The sequence below is a fragment of the Camelus bactrianus genome, chromosome 1, assembly GCF_048773025.1.
Source record: "Camelus bactrianus isolate YW-2024 breed Bactrian camel chromosome 1, ASM4877302v1, whole genome shotgun sequence".
Lineage (NCBI taxonomy): Eukaryota > Metazoa > Chordata > Mammalia > Artiodactyla > Camelidae > Camelus > Camelus bactrianus.
The window spans coordinates 103,342,044-103,367,641 of record NC_133539.1 but is presented as its reverse complement, the minus strand read 5'-3'; the positions used below and the strand labels follow the sequence as shown (position 1 = coordinate 103,367,641).

Below are 25,598 nucleotides of genomic sequence, written 5' to 3'. Positions count from 1 at the left end.
CTTCTCTCAGGTATGTAGATTAATGTATATGAATTTTGAAAATTTAAAGATATGACAGAACACAGAGAGAACTTTAAGGATTTTACATATACTTATATTTTTATGGCTTATTTCATATCCTCTACTTAAAAAAATTTCTAATAAATATGGCTAATTTACTCTCAGAAGAACTTACATTAAGAACTTTAAAAAATTTAGAGGATATATGAGAGAGGGACATACCTTAGAAATTGAAAAAACAGCTTTATTAAGATAAACTGTACATATTTATAGTATACAGTTTGATAACTTTTGATATATGGGTACACCAACATACGTGAGAATTTTAATTTAATTAATCAGATGAAATAAAAGCAGCTAAAATCATAGAAGTTTTGTATAAAATTATCCAACATTGGTTTATAAATAACAAGATTTATGACAGTACCGACTTATTGCACAATTCTAGAAGCTTATCTGTTAGGCGAGTTGCATCTCCAACAAACTTTTCTAAGGATTTTTTCATATGAATGGCTTTATTTAAGATTTCCTTGCATCTGTTCACACGCATGGGGTAGGAAGACTGTCATTTAAAAAAAAATTAAATGTAAGTTTTTTTAAAGATTTTTTTTTAAAAGATCACAAAATTTTTGATTGACAAATATCAACTTAAAGAGTATACATAATGAGAGTTTACAATGATAGCAATTTCCTGGAAAGCAATTTGGCAATACTATCAATAGCCATAAAAATGCTGCTATCCTCTGACTTGATGAATTCCCTTCTTAGGATCTACCACGAAGAAACAGTCAGAAATGAGAATAAGTATAGATGTATCCTGATGTTTTGTAACAGCAAAAAAGTAAACAAGCTTAGTAATCCACAACAGTTATATAAATTATAGATGGCTAACCACTACAGAGTTTAATACTATTTTAAAAATTATATCTTCAAAGAATATTTAATAGCATGGGAACATGATTATGGTAACAATCTTAAGTGAAAAAATATGAAATTATACATCTATATAATCCAAATTTAATGTTAAAATATGCATAGATACAAAAATACATCAAAATATTAATGACAGTGAATTTTAATTTTATATCTGCATATTTTCTAAATTCTCTAAAATAATTCTTAAGTATATTTACTAACTGGTGTATTCCTATTAATAATGCAATAAAAATATTCTAGTACTAATATTTCAGATAGTTTGGATTAAAACACTTGAAAAAAACAGGTTACCATTTATACCAAGCACTAACAGTTTACTAGACTTCATAAAGAAAACATGATAAATTCTTTGATCTTAGACATACTAGTCACTTCATTAGAAACGGTAAATTTTTCTGAATTTTATAATGAGAAAGTGCTAAATTTCTTTTTTAAAATAGTTAAAATTTATGTTTTGCTACAAATCTAATATAAGAGAGAAACTCGAACTTGTACCTACATATTAGCATTAAATAATCAACGCCACATAAAACAGAAAAAGATGCTGTTGTGATTAATATATCACCTTTGACACAGCTGTCATCATCCACATTGCTTGTTGAGGATAGGCCAGAAACACTTTGGCTATAATTTCCATCAAGACAACAAAAACTTCATCATGAGAATGACAAATTCGGGAGATCAATTGTGAAAAAGCAGTCAAAAACTGATAGGGAGCTAAGTGATTTGTGTGCTCTGTGATAACTTTGTTTATTTTAGCTAAATCATTTCTCATTTGTGCACGATCAGAGCGGCCAGCTGGGGGAAAAAAAAACAAAGTTAAAAACACCAGTAAAAAATAAAACAGTGTTTCAATTTCACAGAAAAAAATTTTTGTTTTAAAAACAGCTTTATGATGTATGTTACTCCCCTGTCCAAAGCTAGATCACCTGCCAATTTGTGAAGATAGTTTTTCTTTTTTGTCCGAGTAGGAAAAAAATATTTAGGTCCACTGAAAAACTCAAGGGCCATTAATTTTCACTAGAAGCAAACAGAATAAGCCACAATCCACTGTAATTTTTAATGTAAATTACTTGGTTTAAACTAATATTTTTCAATATGTGTTAGGTTCACCCAGGAATGAGCAGATTTTCACTTGCAGGCCCTGCAACTACAACTATTTTTTAAAAAATCTATGTTTAGTCTTTCCTTTCTTTTTTAACATTGAGTTTCCTGTTCACATGTAAATTAAAATCCTTCTTAATTCCTTAAAATTTTTACCAAAAAAATTGTACCTTTTTCCCATTCGTATGCCTTAGCACCAAAATCAAGCCATAGCGATAACATTCGTGGCATTGACTGATATATGAACTGATTTCCATACTGCAGAGATCTGTAATTATATAGAAAAGATATTAACATAGTAATCTTCTTTACATTATATGAATTCAAATTTAAAGATTTAAACTACCACTTGAGAAACAGATAGCCTTCTGACAAAAATTATATTATCAGTATTTGCTCCTAGTACAAGTTACCTTTGACTCTTCTCTCCCCACATTTTTTCTTTCTGTATCATTCCTCACTAAGCTCTATATTACATGGACCAAAAATAATTCAAGTTTTGACCTAGTCAGAGTCCTGTCAGTACTTTTTTCAAATTGTCCTTAGAATCTGTGCCTTCATTTGCATTCCATGGCAGTGCAAAACATATATAAAATATATTTATATTTTATTCAGATTCTTTTTCTGTTTTTTTATTGTTTTTTATGATATTAAATATAGTTTTCCCTGTGCTATACAGTAGCACCTTGTTTATCTATTTTATAAATAATAGCTAATACATGCTAATCCCAAACTCCTAATTTATCCCTCACCCTTTCCCCTTGGGTAACCATAAGTTTGTTTTCTATGTCTGTGAGTGTTTGTTTCATAAATATGCTCATTTGTATTATTTTTTTAGATGCAACATATAAGTGATATCATATTATTTGTCTTTCTCTGCCTGACTTACTTCACTGAGTATGATAATCTCTAGGTCCATCTATGTTTTTGCAAATGGCACTATTTCATTCATTTTTATGACCAAGTAATATTCCATTGTGTGTGTGTGATGTGTGTGTGCGTATAGATGTGATACACACACCATACATACCACATCTTCTTTATCCATTAATCTGTTGATGGAAATTTAGGTTACTTTCAAGTCTTGACTATTGTCAAAAAGTGCTTCTATGAACATCAGGGTGCATTTATCTTTTCAAATTAAGAGTCTTCTCCAGATATATGTGCAGGAGTGGGATTGCTAGATCATATGGTAAGTCCATTTTTAGTTTTTAACTAACTTTCACATTGTTTTCCATAGTGGCTGCACCAATTTACATTCCCACCAACAGTGTAGGAGGGTTCCCTTTTCTCCACATCCTCTCCAACATTTGTTATTTGTAGACTTTTAATACAGCTATTCTGACCAGTGTGAGGTGATACCTCACTGCAGTTTTGATTTGCATTTCTCTAATAATTTTAGCTGTTATTTCTTGAAATAAACTCCTTGCTTCCTTCTCCCTCTCTTCTCTTCTGGGGTACTCATTACCCTAAAGTTGCTCTTCCTAAAAGAGTATAGCTCTTGCAGAATTTCCTCATTTTAAAAATATCTTCTCTTTCCTGTTCTACTTTAATCATTTCTAGATTTCTATCTTCAAGCTTGCTAATTTTCTCCTTTATATTTCCAGTGCTTTTAAGTGCATTCTTCATCTTGTTTATTAAGTTCCTCAACTCTGGAATTTCTGTTCGGTTCTTTTTTAGAGTTTCAGTCTCTTTGGTAAGTACTCCTTCTGTTTATTGATTGTATTCCTGAGCCCACTGAACTGCTTTTCTGAGTTTTCTGTAGCTCATTGTGTTTCTTCATGACAGCCATTTTGATTTCTCTATCAGTTAGATTATAATATTCTGTGTCTTTAAGTTTGGTTTCCGGAAAACTGTCGTTTGCTTTTTGTGGTACAGTGTTACTGTGGTTCTTCATGGTGCTAGATGAGTTGTTCCTCTGCCAGCATATTTGAAGTAGGGACGGGTTAAAGATTAGAGGCCTTTCTTTTGTTTTCCAGTAGGTGGCACTATAGCACAAGGTTTTGGTTTCTTTTACCTGAGCTGCCTCTGGTTCTACTTGAGAATCTGCCCTTTCCACCCTCTGCCATCTCTGTTAGAGGTATGGTTCCCTGCCCTCCTTAGCTCCTCTTGTGCCTCTGGAATCACTGGTGCCTCCCTTCTGCCACTGTCACTGGTGTTGCTGCCTGGTGCACTGGGATAGTAGGCTGTTCCACCCCGTCCAGGATCCCAAGAATTGCAGGCTCCACTGCCATGGGGGAGGGAAAAGTGGGGAGTTGGGAGAGAAGTCATGGTTGCGTGGGTGCCTCTGCTGTGTCTGGTGTTGTGAGGTTCGTGGGCTCTGCCACAGTAGGCCCGGACTCGTGGGCACCTTAACAGCTGGAGGGATAGGGTCTCAGGCCCCACTGCTGCTGCTTCCTAGTTACCTGTGGTCACAGGAGTTACTGTGGGCAGGAGGCTGGAATCATGTGCACCTCCTCCCCTACTACTATTGGGTTCTTTGGGGCTGTGGGCTCAGCTGCTGTGGCTGGAGGACTGGGATTGCAGGTACCACCTCTGCTGTTCCCTGCTTTCACCTCTTCTATGTGTTCCAGTCCACCCACCTTTAGAGGTACTGATACGTGGATTCTCCAGTGTCCTGGTGTACTGAACAGGCACCTTTGTTGCACTGTGGATGTTTTACTGGTTGTAGAAGATGAAGGACTGAGACAAAGGTACATTTTTATTCTGCCATGTTGCCTTGCTGATGTCACCCCAATCAATGAAATGTATTTATATTTCTTAAATAATAAAACTTGAAAGTTGAAACTACTCCTTGACTCATGGGCTGCAGAATGAATGCTGTGTTAGCAGGCACGAAAACATTAATCTCATTGTAACATCTCTGTCAGAGCTACTGGGTAACCAGGTGCATTGTCAATGAGCACTCATATTTTGAAAGGAATCTCTGTTTCTAAGCAGAGTTTCTAAGCAACTGTGGGCTTAAACCATTCAGTAAAACATGTAAACAGACTCGCTGTCATCCAGGCTTCGTGGTTTCATTTATACAGCACAGGCAGAATAGATTTAGCATAAATCTTAGGGCTGTAGGATTTTCAGAATAGTAAGTGAGCACTAGTTTCAACTTAAAGTTACCAGCTGCATTAGCCCCTAACAAGAGAATCAGCCTGTCCTTTGAAGCTTTGAGACCAGACATTAACGTCTCCTCTCCAGTTAGGAAAGCGCTAGATGGTATCTTCTTCCAACATAAGGCTGTTTTGTCTACATTGAAAGTCTGTTGTTCAGTGTAGCCACCTTCATGATCTGAGCTAGATCTTCTGGATAACTCGCTGCAGCTTCTACATCAGCACTTGCCACCTCACATTGCACTTTTCTGTTATGCAGATGACTTCTTTCCTTAAACCTCATGAACCAACCTCTGCTAGGTTCAAACTTCCACAGTTTCTTCACCTCTTTCAGCCTTCATAGAATATAAGAGAGTTAGGGCCTTGCTTTGGATTAGCCTTTGCTTTAAGGGAATATGGTGTCTGGTTTGATCTTCTCTCCGGACCACTATCACTTTTCCCAAATCAGCAATAAGGCTGTTTTACTTTCTTATCATTTATGAGTTCACTGGAGTAGCACTTTTATTTTCTTTCAAAAATTTTTCCTTTGCATTCACAACCTGGCTCACTTCAGCACAAGAGGCCTAGCTTTCAGACTATCTTGGCTTTTGACATGCCTTCCTCACTGAGTTTTTTCATTTCTAGCTTCTGATTTAAAGTGAGAGATGCATGACTCTTCCATTCCCTTGAACACTGGGAGGCCACTGTAGGGTTATTTATTGGCCTAATTTCAATATTGTTGTGTCTCAAGGAATAGGGAGGCCCAAGAAGAGGGAAAGAGATGGCAGAACGGCCAGTTGGTGCAGCAGTCAAAAACACACACAACATTTATGGAATGAGTTCCCTGTCTTACATGGGTACAACTCACGATGCCCCAAAACAATTATAGTAGTTAACTAACATCAAAGATCACTGATCACAGACCACCATAACAAATACAATAACAATGGAAAAGTTCGAAATGTTGCAAGAATATCAGAATGTGACACAGAGATCTGAAGTGAGCAAATGCTGTTGGAAAAATGATGCTGATGAACTTGTTTGAGGCACGGTTGTCAAAAAACTTCGATTTGTAAGACACAGTATCTGTGAAGCTCAATAAAATGAGGTATGCCTGTAATGTCCTTTCCTTCTTGAATTTAATTATCATTGAAATCCTATCCTCTTCATGAGGCCTAACAGACTTCTGGGGCAATGCAGTTCAAAGACGTATACTTTTGATATCATGAAGCCACTGGCTTGAGTTTTGACTTCAGATTTGTCCCAAATCTATGATGCCCAGACCTGTTTGGTTCATTTCTGGATCTTGCTAATATCAAAAAGATATTTCTAATATTTATACCATTTATTTTGATATCTGATCACATTCTATTATGTATCATTATTTAAATATTCTGTGTGCTACGGTTTCTCTATCCAATCCCTCCTTGAGGGCAAAGACTAATGCTTAATTAGTAATGACACAGTAATTCAATTACTCAGGGGATGAGTATCAATAGCTGAGTAACCCTTGAGGCATCCAAATGTTTTAATTATTGTGGATGAAATATGTTCTAAAACAGCCTTACTTTCTTAAACTGTACTTTAAAAAATTTCACACTATACCTGATACTTTTATGCATATTAAGGAGTTTAAATAACTCCTTCTTTTAGAAGAAATGTATTAAACAAATTCTGTACAGTAATGCACAATAAATAAATTCTGTACACTAATGCATGATATATGCTAAGACCAAAGAACAAATGAAAAGTATTACTCATTTTGGAAAGAAAAATGCATTTAACAATTAATAATCATTAATAAATAAAATTAGGTTTGGACTTTATGAAACCTGAATTCCATTTTGAAGAAAGGCTTGGCCAAATCTTGCAATCTTAACACTACTGATGAATAAATATTGCTTTGATTCTTGAAAATATTGAACTGAGAAGTCAAAATACATAATAGGCAACTTTAAATAGATTTACTGCTCTGAAGTAAGTTACCCTTCAACATAAAGCAATGGTACATGAGTATGATAAGAAGAATGACTACTACTTCTTAGGAATTAATAACTTGTGATAATATAAACAGGCATGAGACAATACACTATCTGATGATAATACACTAATATATGAAACGATAATACACTAATATATGAAATTAAGTTATTTCACCTGTTACCTAGTTTAAGAGATAATGTCTTTCTACAGGTCTAATATCAAAACCACTTTTATATATACTACTTCTTAGCAGAATGGGCTGGAAGGAAATATTCCACTAGCAATTAAATACAACCATTAAATATTAGATTTAGGGTCTTCTGAAATTTCAGGGAAGGGGACTCAGGGGATCCAGAATGGGAAGGGCACTTAATTTTCACTATATATATACATGTATATATATATATGTGTGTGTGTGTGTATATATATATATATATACATTTTTTTTTTTTTTAGTTTTTTTTGGTGGGGAGGTAATTAGATTTATTTATTTATTTTCTTAATGGAGATACTGGGGATTGAACCTAGGACCTCATGCATGCTAAGCATGTACTCTACCACTTGAGCTATACCCTCCCCTCCTATATATTCTTGGTGCTATTGAATTCTTAAAAATACATGCCTATAATACTTATTCCACTAAAACAGTTATTTTTTGAAGGGAAGGAAAAAATGTATAAAGAAAGAATTTACATCTCATCTAAGGTGATAATTTGAATCAGTGGTAAAGCAGAGAACATCCTGCATATGCCAAGATCTGTAATAATAGTTCAGTATCAACAGAGTCACCCTGATGTATTTAATCAGCAAACATGCAGTTCTCACTCTCACCTTCCAAAGTGAAGGACTATATACCGAATGAGATCACCCTGTTTTTCCATTTTGTTATCTGTGACCATGGGCATCAATTTGTCATAGTACTTGGCAAGGTAGAAATGTCCATCCTCCCACTCTGGCAGGAATAAGGTCACATCCTATAAAAGAGAACACAGGATACTCACTTAAGAAAACCCCCACTACGCTGGGAAGTAAAACACTAATAGATAATTAGGGATCAAAAGTATGAGATCCACATCTAGGCAGAGCAAAGTCAAAGGCAGACTGACTCTTTGGTGTGAATAAAGAATAGCTACTTTCTTACAAAGGTTTTCTCCAGATAGCTGGTAGGTTCTGGTGGGTTGCCCACTGACCAACATGTCATGATAATTAACTATACAGGGGGAAAAAAATTCCACTTACATTGTACTTTATAATTTTCAGGTAGATTAAAGTATTTTATGTATGTGTGTATATGTATATTTTTATTGTTTTAAAATAACCTCAAAGAAAGTAGAAGTAATATCAAATCCTTGAAAAGGACAGGACTTTAAAAGCATACAAATATGGTTTAAAAAAAATCACATTATCTTGTTTTTCTCCAAGATCTCACATAAGTTATTGCCCTTACTCTCAACTCCTTCATAATCAGGCATCTAAAAAGCATTCTCCATCTCACATTCATCCCTCAAACTATTTCTTTTTGGCTTCAGTCTACACCACTCCACTAAAGCAGCAAATAAAGAGATACTTTCCAATTCTGATCTCATCTGAGCTCTCTTCAGCACCTGTTTCTGTCGTCTATGCCATTTCCTCTCTGAAACACTTTCTTCCTTTTGCTTTTGTGAGGCCACAATCTTCCAAGTTTTCATCTACCTTTCTGGCCATTCCTACTGAGCCTCCTTTGTCATTTCCTCTCCCTTTCTCTGCCCTTATATTTGTGTGGTTTATTAATTTTTAATGATATTACTTGAAAATGTTATGGAAAATATATAGAATAGCTGGATAAAAAAATTTCTAAATGAAGTTCTACTTTTAATTCCAGCAAGTTTGAGAACATGGTTTAGAACAGGAACCTTAAATGAGATCTTAAGTTTCCTCTGAATCTAATCCTGAAACCTTACAGATAGAAACCTGCTTCTGGATAGAGAAGAAAATGACATGGCTAGATGTACGGAATAGATGCTGGATTCATGTACCTAAAAACAGCCACAGGGATGAGGCTCCCAGTGTGCTTCTCCCATCGAGTCACAGGAGAAGCAAAGGGAACAAAGGAAAATACTAATTAAGATTTCTTCTATAAAGATATTTTTCAGTCTGGTTCTATTAGCTTTTTATCTTTCTTCCTTCCTTCTCCCGCCTCCCCTCTCCCTTTCCTTCCTTCCTGGTTTAAGATTTAAAAATTTACTTTGGAAAATAAAGTTTACATACAAATTCACCCTATCAAACACTGCACTACTCCCTTTTTTTACCCCCCCAAATAACCACTATTGCAGATTAAATGTTTGTGTGTTCCTTGCCCCACCCCCAATTTCATACGTTGAAGCCTAATCCTCAGTGTGATGATATCTGGAGGTGGGGTCTCTGGGCGTTGATAAGGTTATGAGTAAGGAACTCTCATGAATGTGATTAGTGCCCTTATAAAAGAGGCCCCACAGATGTCCCTTGCCTCTTGTGCCACGTGAGGTTGTAAGAAGATGGCAGTATATGTACTAGGAGGCAGGCCCTCACCAGACACTGAATCTGCTAGCACCTTGATTTTAGACTGGGATTTCAAAATTTGTAAATACTGACAGGCATAAGCAGAATACATAAACAAGATTATACTGTATAGCACAGGGAAATATATACAAGATCTTGTGGTAGCTCACAGTGAAAAAAAATGTGACAATGAATATACGTATGTTCAAGTATAATTGAAAAATTGTGCTCTACACTGGAATTTGACACAACATTTTCAAATGACTATAAAGCAATAAGAAAATGTTAAAAAAATTTTTTTTGAACTTCCCAGCCTCTAGAACTGTGAGAAATAAATGCTGTTTAAGCCCTTCAGTATACACTATGTTTGTTATGGCATGTTTGTTACTGTTTTGCTCATTTTTGAACTTTATATAAATGGAATCATACTATATGTATGATTTTTTTATCTGTTTTTTTTTTCATTCAACATTAAGTTTGTGAGATCAATCTAAGTTGTTGCATGTAACTTTGGTTTGTTGGTTTTCATTGCTGTATGTAGTATTCTATTATAGGAATATGCTATAATTCGTTTATCCATTCTGTAACTGATTGACATTTGAATTATTTCCAGTTTAAAATCTACAAATAATGTTGGTGTAAATATTTTTGTACATTTTCCATGGAGACAGGCCGAGCACTGGTAAAGTGGCTGTGTCACAGTATTATCACCTTTAGGAGAAAATGCCAAACTGTTTTTCAAAATGACTGTAACAATTTATACTTCCAGCAGCACTGAATGGGAGTCTACATGTTCTATAGCCTTTCTAATACTAAAAAATATCAGGCTTTTAAATTTTAACCATTCTGGTAAGTATATATTGCTATCTCATAATATTAAAATCTGCATCTATTCCTGTCTACAGGAATGTAGACTACAGTGAACATATTTTCTTTTCACTTTTTTAAGGTCATTTATATATTCACTTCTGTGAAGGCTTCTATTCAATTTTAAAATTCAGCTGTCTATTTTTTTTTAATGAAATATAGTCAGTTAACAATGTGTCAATTTCTGGTGTACAGTATAATATCTCAGTCATATATACATACATATATTCATTTTCATATTCTTATTCATTATAGGTTACTATAAGATTTGAATATAGTTCCCTGTGCTATACAGAAAGTTATTATATTCTGGATATGAGCCTTTTATCATTTATGTATTGCAAATACCCTGTAATCTATGGCTTGCCTTTACATTCTTCAAAAAATACTTATTAATAAATATATATTTACTATTTCTAAAATTGCAATACTGTTGACATACAATATTATGTTAGTTTAAGGTGTACTGTATAGTGATTTGATATTTGCATACATTATGAAATGATGACCATGATAAGTCTAGTAACCATCTGTCCACAAAGTTATTGCAATATTACTGACCACATTCCTCATGCTGTTTATTACATCTTCATGATTTTTTTATTATGTAACTGGAGGTCTGTATGTCTTAATCCCCTTCATCTCTTCCCTCACTACAGACCTCTCCTCCCTCTTGCCTTTACATTCTTAATGGTATCTTTTGATGAAGAAAAATTCATAATTTTAATTTAGTCAAATTTATTAATTACTTCTTTTATGGTTAGAATTTTTGGTCTGTTTAAGAAGTCTTGACTTACCGCTAGGTTTGAAGATAATCTCCTGTATTCTATTTTGGGAACTTTATTATTTTGTCTTTCACATTTAGATTTACAATCTACTTGAAGTTTATGTTTGTTTATGTTGTGAAGAAAGGATCAAGTTTGATTCCCCCCATAAGATATCTAAATGACACAACACCATTTATTGAAAAGATTATTTGTCACTATTCTACAATAGTATCTGGAATCTGTTTCTGGGTTCCCTCTTCTGCTCTACTGGTTTATTTGTCTAAACTAACATGACCACAGCACCACCTTAATTATACCTCTATAGTAAGTCTTGAAACGTATGCTAGCTATCCTCAGTTTGCCCCTCCAAATACAGCTGTCACATTGTACCCTTTTCTACCCTGCTCTGTGTCCCAAAAGATTGACATTGATGATTTATATCAATTGGCCTATCTACCCTCTGCAAATTGTCCTGATTGTTCTTTCCTTAGCAGTTGTTCTAGCTGGGTCTCTTAGAGTTTTGAGTTATGTATGTGCATCCTGGTATTCAGTCAAAGACTCAAAGTGATTCCTGTGCTGAACTTTTCATCAAACTCTTTTTTCTTGGTTAGTCTGCCTCATAATTCTAGCCATCTGTTCTTAATTTATTATCTTGTATCTTCTATATTCTGTTTTTTCACTTTTAATTTTTTCTTTTTCAGTTCCCTTTCTCACTCCTTGAGATGGATTCTTAGCTCATTAATTCTGAGCCTTTATTTTCTTCTAACATACGCAAATAAAACTTCAAATTCCCTTTAAGAATGGGTTTAGCTGAATCCCACAGATTTTGCTATGTCATACTTTTATTATTCAGTTCAAAGTATTTTTTAATTTCTACTGCAATGTTTTTCTTTGACCTATGAGTTACTGAGAAGTATCTCGTTTATAACACCACCTATGTAAAGCTTAAAACCTAGTAAGCAAGGTATACATTGTGTTTGTTCAGAATTTTTCAGGCTAGGATGTGTTAACTTGGAGAGTAGGGTAAAAGGGTGAGTTGTAGAGTGCTAATCATATTGTTTCTTGACATGGGTGGTGGTTTCAGGAGTATATTTACTTTGTGATAATTCCTCTGGCTATATCCTTGTGTTATATACTCACTATAAAGTCAAAAAAGTTTCATGGCTATTTTTATACATGGTTTGGACTTTAAAATAATTTTATCTATTTTTCCAAAACAACAAAGTCCACTTCTAACTGAAATTGCATTATACATATACTTACTTTATATTTTTTCATAACTGCATTGCTTTCAAAATTAGCTGTTTCTTCCATAAATCGACCCACTAGTAGCATAGCTCGACCGTGGATTAACATGTTCTTGCTCTCGGTTGGGGTTTTATTTTCAGGAAAGCATAATTCAACACCTTTCTGAAGAACAATTAGTGCTTGGTGAACATCACCCTGAAAGAAAAAACGCAACAACAGCCTTTTAATTTAAGAACATATTTCCATTTTCTGAAAAACAATTATTAGGATTTAAAGTTCACTAGATATTTTATGTATAAATCTATTTGTAATTTTATGTTCTCTATCATTTTCATCCTATGAATAAAAATCCTAAAAAGGAATCATTGCTTCATTTCATTCATTCATTTACTCATTTTTTATGGTCAAAGTGCAGGGAACTGAAGATACATGTAGATAATCAGGGATAAACAAACATATATATGTCAAAATCTCTGGCTTAAAAAAGTTCATAATCAAGTGAGGAAACAAACTGTAAAACAACAGCACAATGTGCTAAGTGTTATTAACAAAAGAATATACATGAGTATTACGGAGGAAAGAGAAGAGAGTTTCCTAAATGTACCTGAAGATACAGGAAAATGGAATTGAGCAGCAAGCAGTCAGGAAAGACGGTCAAATGGGGAAAATCTGAATTACGTCTTAAAGAATGACTAGAAATTTTCCTGGCCTAGAATTCAGTGAAGGACACTCTTGGTAGAAGTAACAATTATTTTAATTGGGAGAAAGGCAAGTAGTCTGATTTTAGCTGAAGACTAAAGGGTTTGTGAGATAGTGACAAATGAAGCTAAAGAGATGGGCTGGGAATTGATGAGAAAGTACCAATCCTAAAGGCATGAAGAATACCTTGATGGATTTTAACCAGGGGAGCAACATGATTCAATGGGCATTTTAGAAAGATGACCACTGTAGTAGTGAACATTGGGAAAATGGTGACAGCCCCCCAAAAATGTTGTTAATATTTTCAGAGGCTATGAATGCAAAGCCATGAATGAAAACAGCAAAGATAAATAAGAGGAAGAGAACAAAAGATATTTCTAAGATAGATTTAGTCTCCAGTTGGATGTGCAAACTGAGGGAGAGGAAAAAGTTCAAGATGATGCTCAGACTACTGTTGTAGATGAGAGGGTGAGATAGGGTCCTATTTAGAAAAATAGGGAATATGGAGGAGACACAGGCATTGAATTTTCCAAGATGAATTGCATTCTCAGCATATTGAGTTTAAGGTATTACAATACATACAGAGACTAGCACTAGCTCCGAAAATGACCAGATACCAACTAACGCAGGCTGAGATTCTACTTTCACCTCCCATCCAGGAAACGTGTCCTCCTCACAAGCTTTTCAAGTAGTTAAGAAATTTTAAAAGCCCCTTCTCATAACTGTAGCTTTAATCTGAGGATTGCTGAGGACTTTTGTTCCAAAGCTAAGCCCTTTCTGACAGGCTAGATTAGAAGCAAATCTTGACAGTAACACTGGCAAGTCCACGCAAAACTAATTATCTGTCAAGAATGTGAGTAAGGATAGCATTATGTTCACTTAAATAGCTTTAATTGCCTACTACATGCACTCGTATAATATGTATAGAAGGTAAAAATTGGTCACTTGCCTCAAGAAAAAAAGGGAAGGCAGATGAAAACTGAAAGAACTGCACTTTCAGTGTTGAAATTGAAAAATATTTGGGAACTTCAGGATAGAAGGAAGTTTCTTCCCGATTATGGGAGATAAATGTTGAAGAAAGGCGACAGGAAAAGAAGAGTCTGAATTTAGGTTAGGAATCATCTCTCAATCAGGCCTTTGTAGGAGGTACCTAATGCACAATGGAGTACAGATATGCTGACATTCCCTTGGCCATTACCTTGGACCACAGCCACTTTGCCCTTTCCACGTACAGCTCAGCGAGTCGTGACTCTCCAGCATTGAGGAGAGCATTGTAGGCTGTCTGGTGGTGACCAGCCTTTCTAGCGACTCTGGCACTCTGTAGCCAGCATTCTCCAACCATTTCATTGTAATCTGGTCTAAAGGAATGTGACAAAATGGGGGAAAGAGCATTTTAAAGTGTATTCAACAACTTAATAAAAATATCTCCTCCCAACATGAAACCTTCTCAATGTATCTTTTTAAAGGAATCAAAGAAGATTAATTTGTTAAAAAAAATAACTTTTTTTAAAATGGAGGTACTGGGGATTGAACCTAGGACTTTGTGCATGCTAAGCATGCACTCTACCACTGAGCTATATCCCTGCACCTCAAAAAACTAATTTTAGTTTTCTTACCGAGTTCTCCATTTTTATCAATTACAAGTCTATGAAGACCTTATTATTAGCTTATATCTGTACCTTCCTTAGATAGGTTCTTAACATTAAAAAATGACATACTGCATATAAAAGTAATTCTTAAGTTCTAGGTTCATTTCAACTATATAGTGTAGTCATGACAACTGACAATAGAAAAATACAGATTCACAAAAAAAAAAAAAAAGAAAAAAGAGGACACTAATGAACTCATCTACAAAACAGACTTGCAGACATAGTAAACAATTTTATGATTACCAGGGGAAAGAAGGTGGGAAGGGATAAATTTGGGAGTTTGAGATTTGCAAAAGTTAGCCACTATACATAAAAAAAAAATTTCTTTGGTATAGCACATGGGACTATAGTCAATATCTTGTAATAATCTTTAATGATTCTTTAATGAAAAAGAATATGAAAACAAATATATGTATACATATGCATGACTGGGACATTATGTTCTACACCAGAAGCTGACACATTGTAACTGACTATACTTCAAAGAAAAAAAAGAAAAATACAGATTCAGAGAGAAAATAAAGAAAAATAAATACTCTCAAATAATAAGCAAATATAATACTAAATTCACAATAACTGACGGGAAAAAAAAAGTGTAAAAAACCTTTTGTTGAGGCTTAATAAAGCTCTCCGGAGAGCCAGAATGGGCTCCTTTGCTCTGTAGGAATTCTGCGTCATTTCCAGTCGAGCTATCCAATTTAGAGAATCTTCTTGAGAATTATCACCTGCAGACTGGTGAAAAAGTGGTTTGATGCTATGCTCCAACTCACACAACATGTGCAATCTGAAGATAGATAAAGTCTATGTTAGTATGTTATCATATCCAACCATTTTAATCTCACATATAAAGCATGTACTTTAAATTAACCATGAAGGATCTGAAACGTGCAGTTTTCTTTGGAAGAACTTCAACCAATATATATTCTTGGTATATAAACACTAACATTTATATCTTTTCATACTGGGAATAAACACCAATTTATGTTGATTTAAATACTGAGTGTTTTGCTATGATCCCCAGATTCTCCTAATTAAATTGGAGAAAGGTATATAAAACTAAATTCAGAAAGCCAGACTTTATCACCTATATAAAGATAAAAGAAAATATGGATCCATAATAAATCAACATAAATATTTGCATATTTTGTTGGTACTATCATAAGAGGGCCTAGCATAGTAGATGACAGTAAAAAATCGTGAAATGAATGCAACTTTAACTAATTTTTCTTCCTAAGGCTGATGGAAACATGCATGATACACTCACACTAGGTTTTTCCCATGTATAATTGTCAGTATCTATGACTCAGTGTTCAAGCAGGCAGTTGAGTAGCTACAGAACTGAATTAATCTCAGTGGTCCAATTTCTGGTTTCATTAAGCTGTTACCAAAGGGGCTGATACAAAATATAGTAAATTTTTCTAACTGAAAAAGAAAAAAAATGCTTACTTTTCTTTTTAACTTACTATAGTTTAATTACAACATATGTTTTATTGTTTTCTTCAGGTAAATTAACAGACCTAAAATGTTTTCCATCATGTTCTTCCTTACCTCTAAAAGTTAATATTCCTTTGAGTAAAGTAACACCTACATTTGAGGGGCGAGTGGGAAAAGTCAGATGCACTTCTAAATGAGAAGTAAAGGGAATCAATAAGTTCTGAGCACCAATGTGCCAGGTAGAGTGGATGTCTAGATTATTTAGGTTATACAGGAAATAAACTATGACATTACAACAGGACAAATATATTTTTGGTATTTTTTAGAAGTCTCATAATTGCCTTTCTAATTGAAAGGATGTATTGAGCATTTTAAAAAAACTACAGATAGGGTTATTATGTAAAAAAATGAAAGAGCCATTTTGTGTAGCTATCTGTGCATGACACCAAACATACTATCAGTTACTTAGTAAGCACAAAATTCCAAGCTTGTCAATCGACACATACAGAACAGGAATATAAAAATGGAAACCTCAAAATACCTCACAATATATTCATATCCTCGCTGGTAAGAGCCTCTTTCAAAGCTTGCAGCTGAAAGAGGTACAATTTGTTCTGTTCTTACTAGTTTCAATGTGTCATAAAAAGTTGTCATATCTCTTTTTTTGGCTGATAATAATAGCTGTCCCAGTCTGACACTCCATGTCGTAGATTTCCCATCTGAAAAACAAATGAGAGTCAAGGAAAGTCATGATGGCTGGGTCCTGGAACAAGCTTCATATCATTTGGTAAAATGGTCAACAGAAATCCTGAACAGATGGTTTCATTCTACTTTGAACTCAACAAGGCAATCATAAAATAAGCCGAGAGATTAATTAGGAATGTTGCTTAGCTACTTAAGTCTGAATATTTATGGCTTACTAAAACTGCTTATATTTTAAGAAGTAATTTTACCTGCTGCCAAATAGTTTTCCACCAAATCCCACTGTGACAATTTCCAAGCTGCTTCTACTCTGTATGTGTTTAATTCATCTGTCCATTCAGACCTATTAAAAGAAACCCATTATCAATTAAATTTGTATTTGTTTAAATTTAAAGTAGCATTTAGAGATTTTTTTCATTGGTTTAAATACTCTATTTATTGTATTTATTTATTGTTCTATTAATTGTATTTGTATTGCAGTATATTTTGTACTTAGATAGAAACTAATTATCTCTGTCCAGAACAACCCCCCAAATTTTAATCTTTCCAGTCCTCTAAAACATTTTTTCATAATTACTTCTGATAGAGCCATTATAAATGCCATTTCTTGACAAATTATGCCATATTTTTAGAGCAGAACTAATGCCTGGATAATTACAAAGAGCAGCTGTAAGATTAGCCGCATGCTTAACGTGAACAAAGAGCAGGGAGGAAAAAGCCGAACTGAACATACATGCATTCAGAGGTAAGCAATTCTAATAACTTGAGATTTTGAATTAAATTTACAGAAACACAGAGCTGGTGAGGTGGAATGGGACACCGGGATACACAGGACACTCAGTAATAAGGGAATAAGAAAGTTACAAATGATGTGTCAATAACACAACAATGAATACAAAATTAGCTACCTAAAATACATAACTATTATTATATTATTCTTAAATTACTTTAAAACTTGGGTTTGTATTATTTTTTCTAAGTATTTTACTTATATGACACTAGGATGGCTAGTGATATTTTAGATCATGGCTGTATAGAAGGAGCTAGACTTTCTCCATGTTGTTTCTTTATTAATCATTATCATTTGAATATCTGCTATATGTTAGACCCTGGGCTAGCATTTTCCATTTAATTATCTAATAATACCAAAAGGCACACATATCCCCATACTATAAATAAGGTATAACAGGCTCAGAGAGGCTTGGATCAATGTCCTTAAAAGCCCTCCTTGTTCTTTCTGTAGTAAAAACACATAAAGAAAACATAACAAATGATTCAATTAATTATTATTTAAAAAAACTAAAATAGCAGCATAAATATTGAATATTCTCCAATTTCTAAATATGACTACCACCAAAAACAATTTAGAACAAAGCTTAAGGTAGTATAATATAAATAGAATTTTCAAAAGTCCAACTTTGAAGAACTTTACAAGCTTATCACCAGATATTAAAAAATCAAAATTTTAGGATACCAATCTGAGTAGAATTAGCAAAATTCGCTCTCCAGAATAATGTCACACAGTAACGTCACAGCAAGCATTATACCAAGAAGTACCAAATGGCAATGAGGATCAGGCTGTGAAAACTTATCTCCACAGATGCATCAAAAAGAATGATTGCGTAGGCCAAGTACAGTCAATAATTTTGGAAAAATATTTGTTAAATGCAAATATTCTCCCCAAGGAACGCATGTCCCCTCAATGACCACTTGATTCAATATGATACAGCAGCCCTCACTGAATACTGACATTTGCCTTTTTACAACCCAAAGATCAGAAGGCTCTGTGTATCCCAGATCCAAAGAAAAGACAAGAGTCATCTAACTGTGCATCATAAGGAAACATCTTGGCTTGAAGCATAACAAACTTCCCCAAATTCCTGCAATCTCTTTATACATGAAGTCTCTCAACTAATCTGGATAAACATCTAAAATATATAACCAGTCTTCCCCTGCTTCTGTAAAGCATTTTCCATCATTTCATAAATTCCACTACTGGGAAACTCTAACAAAAACTGAGCTTCTCTGCTCTCTCTACTACTGTAGAACAGTGGTCCTTAATATCACAGTTTGGAATTTACAGAAACTGTACTTAGAAGAGCCGCTTTCAGAGTGATCTAACTAAAAACAGTGGCCAGTGCTCTTTGGTTAACTAAGATCCCATCCCTTTTGACCAGATCTCACTGCCTGAAAAGTCAGTAGGGGTCTGGTAAATATATTAAGGATAAAGCTTTCAGCCCTCAGAGGAAGGCAGCTTCAAGAGCAGAACCAACCCCCCTAGTTATTTTCCAAACTAAAAGAACTGTGTGGCCTTAATCTTTGCCACATATAAGTACTATCTTTCTTTCTTTCCTGGTATTATTTACATTGATATAAGAAACCCATTTTCTTTAGGAAAGGAAGGCTGTTTTCATTTTTCTAAGTCTTTAGGGGAAAATCAACCTATACAGCCTAGAGTGGTATTCTTTAATTCGATTACAAAGTTTCCTGTTTCCCAACACAGAAAATAACTGGTACTAATAATACAGGCAGAGCTTTAGATACCCTTTGGAAGTGCTCTTATGAGCCTCACTAGTAGCAGGTGAGGTCTGGAAGGTTCCTGTCATAAAGCAAATTTAATTCAAGGATGACTCTTTGGACAGCAGATAAGCTGTTAAGTGCTAGACTGATCAATAAGAAAGTAGGAAAAATATTTTTTGGTGCTTATCTCCAATACCATTAAAACATAAAAAAGATTTCATTACTTTAGTAAACATTATTGCAATCCAATAAATTAATTTAAAATTTTCCATTCCAAAACAGTAACAAAAGAAAACCATTCTTTAAAAAAAAAAAAATTACCTGTTAGCATGTACTCCATTCACCTGAGTGATTACAGTAGACAGCTGACCAAGACCTAACATGGACTTCACTACGCCATGATAATGAATAATCTGGAAATTCAAAAGTATTTAAAATAGCACTTGTCACTTCAAATACATCTTAGGAACCAAAACTAGTTTACCTGACATTCATTAAAAAATATTATTTACCTTACTGAGCCTATCTTTCTTAGTTTAGCAACTGACTTGTTTGACATCAGTAGAGAGACCTCTACCAATGTCCTTAAACACATCTAAATTTGTTTTAAATGCAGACAAACTAAAGAAAATCTCAGACTTAATTTATTATTTTTTTCCAGATTTGGTATAATTTTTGGTTCAGATCAAGTTTTAAAAAGTAACACGTACTCTTTAATATTTTGTTTAAAGATTATGTGTCACATTGTTTTTCACATAAAAATTAAAACTTATAGGTCACAATATTATTAATATATATTTTGGGCTTTAGTAACTAAAAAGTTAAATAAGATTATGCAATATTCTTTAAAATTGTAAACAAGACTGTGAAAAATAAAGGCCCTATACCCTTAACTTCTGAGAAAACGAACACGTCAGTTATGACAAAAAAGCAACACCCCGAGATTAAAGAGAACTGAGGCCCAGATCATAAATCAGTGAGTCTAAACCCCTTTCCTGTTCTGATCTACCTGAGGTATACAACATGCCCCCATTAGTGATTGTACGTCAGTGACTCTAAGGGACCATTTCAGAGATTCCCAGATGCTGATGGGGGTATGTGTAATCTGAAAAAGTTTCTTAGGCTATAAGGAATCACTATTATCATACAAGCCTTAATAGCAAACTAAAATTACATCAATTTTAGAGTAACTGAACATACAGCTTAATATAAATACACTCCACAATAAATCTTATTCATGTGGGGGATCTCTAAGGTCACAGAAATTTGGTATTGGAAGGGATCTGTGAGATCATCTAGCATGTCTCTAATTTCGTCAGGAAACTCTAGTTCAGATGCTTAAATATTTACCAGACACACTGACACTGGTGGAGACAGTATTGAAATTAAAATTTCCAGAGTTCCTAGTTGAGAGTTCTTTTTATTATGTTGCCTTTCATTTATTTTCTTACCTGGTCTGGTTCTAACTGAATAGCCCTGTCATAGCAAGCAGTGGCATCCCTCAGTAAGCCGATGCTTTCATGTTCAAGGATCTGTTCTTTTAGAGATGGTTCTGCCTTTCGAATTGCGCTTACTCCAGCCACTCCATCTGGTTCATGCATAGCAGCATACAATTTCTTTGTTCAATCATTAACAAACAATCAAATGAGGAAAAAAACACAACTGGAAATAAAACTATAAAACCACCGGAAAAGAACATACAAGAATTTTTTATCAAAGTAACAATAAGTATTTGTTTCAAGGCAGACTGACAGTAAAATTGCAAGCTTTATTTCCAAGCATTCTATCCCACTTAAATACAAATCTACGCTAGTAACACTTGTTGATAAGGAGAACTGTAAAGAACCTCAAGGTCCTGAACTCTTAAAAATCCAATCCATGATAAATTCTGTTGAGTATAGTTAATAAGCATTTCATTGCATTTTAAAACTTAAATTTTAAACAAGCATTTTAATATATTGGTATTGAGATGCCTTCCAGAAACCCAAGACATTAAATCTGGGTTCAAAGGAGATATTCAGGCTGAAGATAAAAATTTGGGAGAAATTAGCACAAAAATGGCAGGGGAAAGGAGGAAATGATTTAGGAAATAAATAGGAGAAGAGAAGAAGAGGGCTGGGGAAGGAGACTAGAGGGCTTCTATATTTACAGACAAGGAATAACTAGCAAATGAAACAGAGGAGGAATTAGAGCAGTTTGAAGAAACCTGGAGGATGTGGTAGCCCTGAGTTTGTGGAAGAAAAGCAAATGTCAGCAAAAAGAGGAGTGGTCAAATGATGCTATGAGGTTAAGAAAATGAGGACTGGGAAACATTTACTGGATTTGGTAACATGGGGGCCACTGATTTTCATAGCAAGAGTAGAGTCAGTGGAATGGAAAAAGAACTCTTGTTGAAATGGGCAAAGAGTGAATAGGAAGTAAAGAAGGAATATGGAGAAGACAGGCAATTCTTTTAAAACTGGCTGTGGAGGGAACCAGAGAGATGGAAAGCATCTGAAAAAGAATGTAAGACCAAGGAAATCATAAAAAATTAAGAGAGGAAATACCAGAGCACATCTATGTACTCTCTGTACTCTGGCTGAGAAAGAGAAATTAATGATACTGGAGAAAGCAGGCAGGAATATCTGAAGGAGTGAAATTCTTGAAATCAAGAACAGAAGTAGGGGGAGGGTATAGCTCAGTAGCAGGGCACATTTAGCACGCATGAGGTCCTGGGTTCAATCCTCAATGCCTCCATTAAAAAAAAAAAAAAAGAACAAAAGTAGAAGGACTGAATTTTGACAGGAAAGGGTCCTTCCTTAGAAGCAATGGAAGTTAAGATATCGAATATGGTGCAGGGGTCAATGTATTTTCAGATTTGGTAGACATTTGGCTTCAATTTTCCTGATGAACAACGAAGCAAGATCATCAGTTGAGAGTAAGTGAGGTGGAAGCAGAGAAATAAAGAGAAAGTCTAAGAAACAGTCATCTTTAAGAGTGGGAAAGTAGGATTAGCAGAGAAACACAAAAGGACTGAAGGCAGTGTTAGTGATGTTTGAGATTATGAACTTAAAGGAAAACCAGTTAAAAATCCACTGTGTGATTTTTCTCCAGAAATGTTCAGTAGTTTACTGGGAAGGCACATGGGTGAGTTTTACCAGGGTTGGAGTCTTACAAAGTGAGTACAACACAGAGGGAGAAAGACAAGAGTTGAATATCCTTGTGAAGGAATGATTTTAACAGTAAACAAGAGGCTCAAAGCTGGACAAGAAGGAAAACAAAGACAGGAAAGGGCTAATCACTCAAAGACTACAAGCTACTCATTTTCCCATTCTCTCACCATACTCTCGCTTTTTCACCTGAAAAGAAGCCCACCAATCTTGACTTCTAATTTAATCTGCTGTATTAGCCCCACCTGCCCTTACTTTCTTTTCCTCCCTACATAGCCATAGTTATTATCACCTAAACCATTATTTCACCAGCAGTCATGGCTGATTTCTGCTGTAACAGCCCCCTATCCCGCACCCCCAAACTCAGGCCCGTATTTCTCATGTGAATAGTAATGGCTTGTTTGCCTTGATTCATAGCCCTTTCATACTCTTCCTGCACTACTGCAATAGTCATTAAGCTGAAATAACACTCTGACCATAGCACTTCCCTGGTTCAAATCCTCTAACAATCTTGGGCAATTTAAAAGGCCCTCTTATGATTATCTCTCCTCTGCCCAAATCTCTGTCTTTTCTCTGTCATTCCAAAACTGACATTTTAGCATACACCACACTCCTTCCCAACTCCACAGAGACGCTTCAACTTGGAAATTCTTGCCTCCTTTTATTTATCTATCATTCATATTTTAAGACTCAGCCTACACATCATTTCCAAGAAGCCCTTACTGACCCCTTGCTCACCCACTTCCATCTCTCATCCCACCCCACACAGAAGCTGAGAGAAGTGTCCTTCCACAGGGCTTATCTACATCACTGTACTTACTGAACTGATGTTTCTCTCTCCCCACTAATTTGTAATGTTTTAAAGTGCTTACAAATACCTAGTGCCTAGCACAGCATCTATAACACTCAATAAAATGAACAACATAAACATAAAAGACAAGCAATATTAAATATCGTTATTAGGTTTAATTAATGTCAAACCTGTAAAAATCCAAGATGCTCTTGAATATTTTGCTTCTTTTCTGTAATAAATGATTCAAAGTGCATTACAGCTCGAGTGTATGCTTTGGAGCGAAAGGAAGCTACTGCCAGAGTATTCTGAGGTATTAGGTCTAGAAAACGAGTTACACTCTGATAGTCTTCATAATCCACAGTAGATACTAGATTATAAAAAGATAATTGAGTGATTAAAGACTTATAAGATGAAAATTTTTAAGTATCCATTTAAATTTTTATTTATTTATTTAAAATTTAGTTCACTAAATAAATTAATCTAAATGTATTAGGGTATCATATTTAGGATGTAACTATCAAGAAGATGATTGCTCAGAGGATTCTTGCTCCAACAGCACCATTATTACTTACCTTACCTTGAACAGTCATTTAACTTATTTGAGCTTTTTATTCCTCATTTATAAAAGGGAAGTATTAGTATCTGTCTTGCCCTCCTTACAATGTTTTTGTGAGGATTAAATGTAAATTTATATTAAATGTTGAGAAGATATAAAGATGATATAAAAGATACAAAGATGAGGTATTTATTATTGATAACTATAAAAACACTGATAAAGTATAGCTATTAGTAGAAAAAAGCAGAATTATGGAAATAGCCTTTTAAATTTTAAAGCTTAGAATTTTTTGTTAACATTCTTATTTTTCTCCTGTATTACCATATGTAACATATTAACCATTACAATGGAAATAGAAAGTAAAATTGCTTTTCAAGGAAAATCACGAATACTTTAAAATGGTAATTTTTGAAAGAGTCTAAGAATAGACATAAATGGGAAAATTCTGCACAGCCCAATTTAAGAATTCTTACTTAAAACTTAGAAATTTTAATAATGATGCATAACAGCATGTAGAAAACAGGAAACAATAAATTTCATAATCAAGATAGTAAATTTAAAAGAAATTGTATTTAAAATAAGTTTCTTACTTCCTTCAAAATTTGTATATCATTTCAAATTATGAGAAATGTTAAAGGTATTGTACTTAGATCATTACAAATGTTATTCTTAAAAGCTAGAATTTTCATTACCATGTTAGTAAGAAATGGTAATAACAGAATTTGTGTTTGGTTTTTTGGTACCATTTTTATATGCAGAAACAAAACCAAACATTTAATTGCTGAATTGATGTAAAGTATATTAATAGTTATATTCCAGAGAAAAATACTCTCCTAAGCAGATAATTATTCACAAGTCAAAAAAAATCTTATAAAAATAACAAACCATCATGCTTAACAATAAGAATGTATTGTCTTCCACTGATACAGAAACAAGAGGAAAGCTCACAAACTGAGAACTTAGTGTAAGTAAAGGCCTCTTTAAAGATCTTAGTTTTTTCAATTAGCCTCGAAAGCCTTGGGGGAAAATCATGCGATGTCCATTAAAATGGCTGAGGTACACAGAAGCAGAAGGATCATATACTTTACTAACTTGCTGAAAGAATGAAAAACATAAAAGTTCAAAGACATTAAGAGTATCCATTATTGTCTGATGAATATAATTCTTCTCACCAAATGCTCATATTATAGGGGCAAGTGTCATTTTAAACTCTAATGAGATTCTTCTTTTAATCATCTTAGTGGGCGTTGTAATATCACAGGGAAAAAATAGCAGTAGGTATAGCAGGGTGTACTGTAGTAACATACATTAAGCATATTTGGAGAAACTGCTGGATACCAAACACTACCAGAGACAGGGGGAAGAAAGAATAAAAAGAATGAAATGAATAAAAAATGGAAAAAAATCGGCCATGAAATGAATGAAATTAAAATCTCTTCTGAAATTTAAAACTTAAATGTGAAAAAGACTGCAAAGAATATTTCATAAGTGAAATAGAATAAAGAGCACTTCACACACACACACACACACACACATATGTATACATGTAAATGCACAGGTATGTTACACACACAGTACACTGAGGGGACAT

At 34.3% G+C, this 25,598-nt stretch overlaps 1 protein-coding gene across 1 annotated transcript in view; it reads right to left on the bottom strand.

Moving 5' to 3' along the window:
• ATR (ATR checkpoint kinase) overlaps nt 1–25,598 on the bottom strand; it is an 84,314-nt gene that overhangs the window by 14,121 nt on the left and 44,595 nt on the right. The window contains exons 28-39 of the mRNA XM_010952243.3: nt 23,640–23,818; nt 20,961–21,125; nt 19,831–19,922; nt 17,241–17,332; nt 16,829–17,006; nt 15,458–15,637; nt 14,403–14,562; nt 12,521–12,700; nt 7,938–8,080; nt 2,211–2,308; nt 1,502–1,734; nt 428–562 (exon numbers count right to left, since the gene is read on the bottom strand). Of these exons, the coding sequence (XP_010950545.2) occupies nt 428–562; nt 1,502–1,734; nt 2,211–2,308; nt 7,938–8,080; nt 12,521–12,700; nt 14,403–14,562; nt 15,458–15,637; nt 16,829–17,006; nt 17,241–17,332; nt 19,831–19,922; nt 20,961–21,125; nt 23,640–23,818 (1,835 nt within the window). The remainder of the gene's footprint in view (nt 1–427; nt 563–1,501; nt 1,735–2,210; nt 2,309–7,937; nt 8,081–12,520; nt 12,701–14,402; nt 14,563–15,457; nt 15,638–16,828; nt 17,007–17,240; nt 17,333–19,830; nt 19,923–20,960; nt 21,126–23,639; nt 23,819–25,598) is intronic.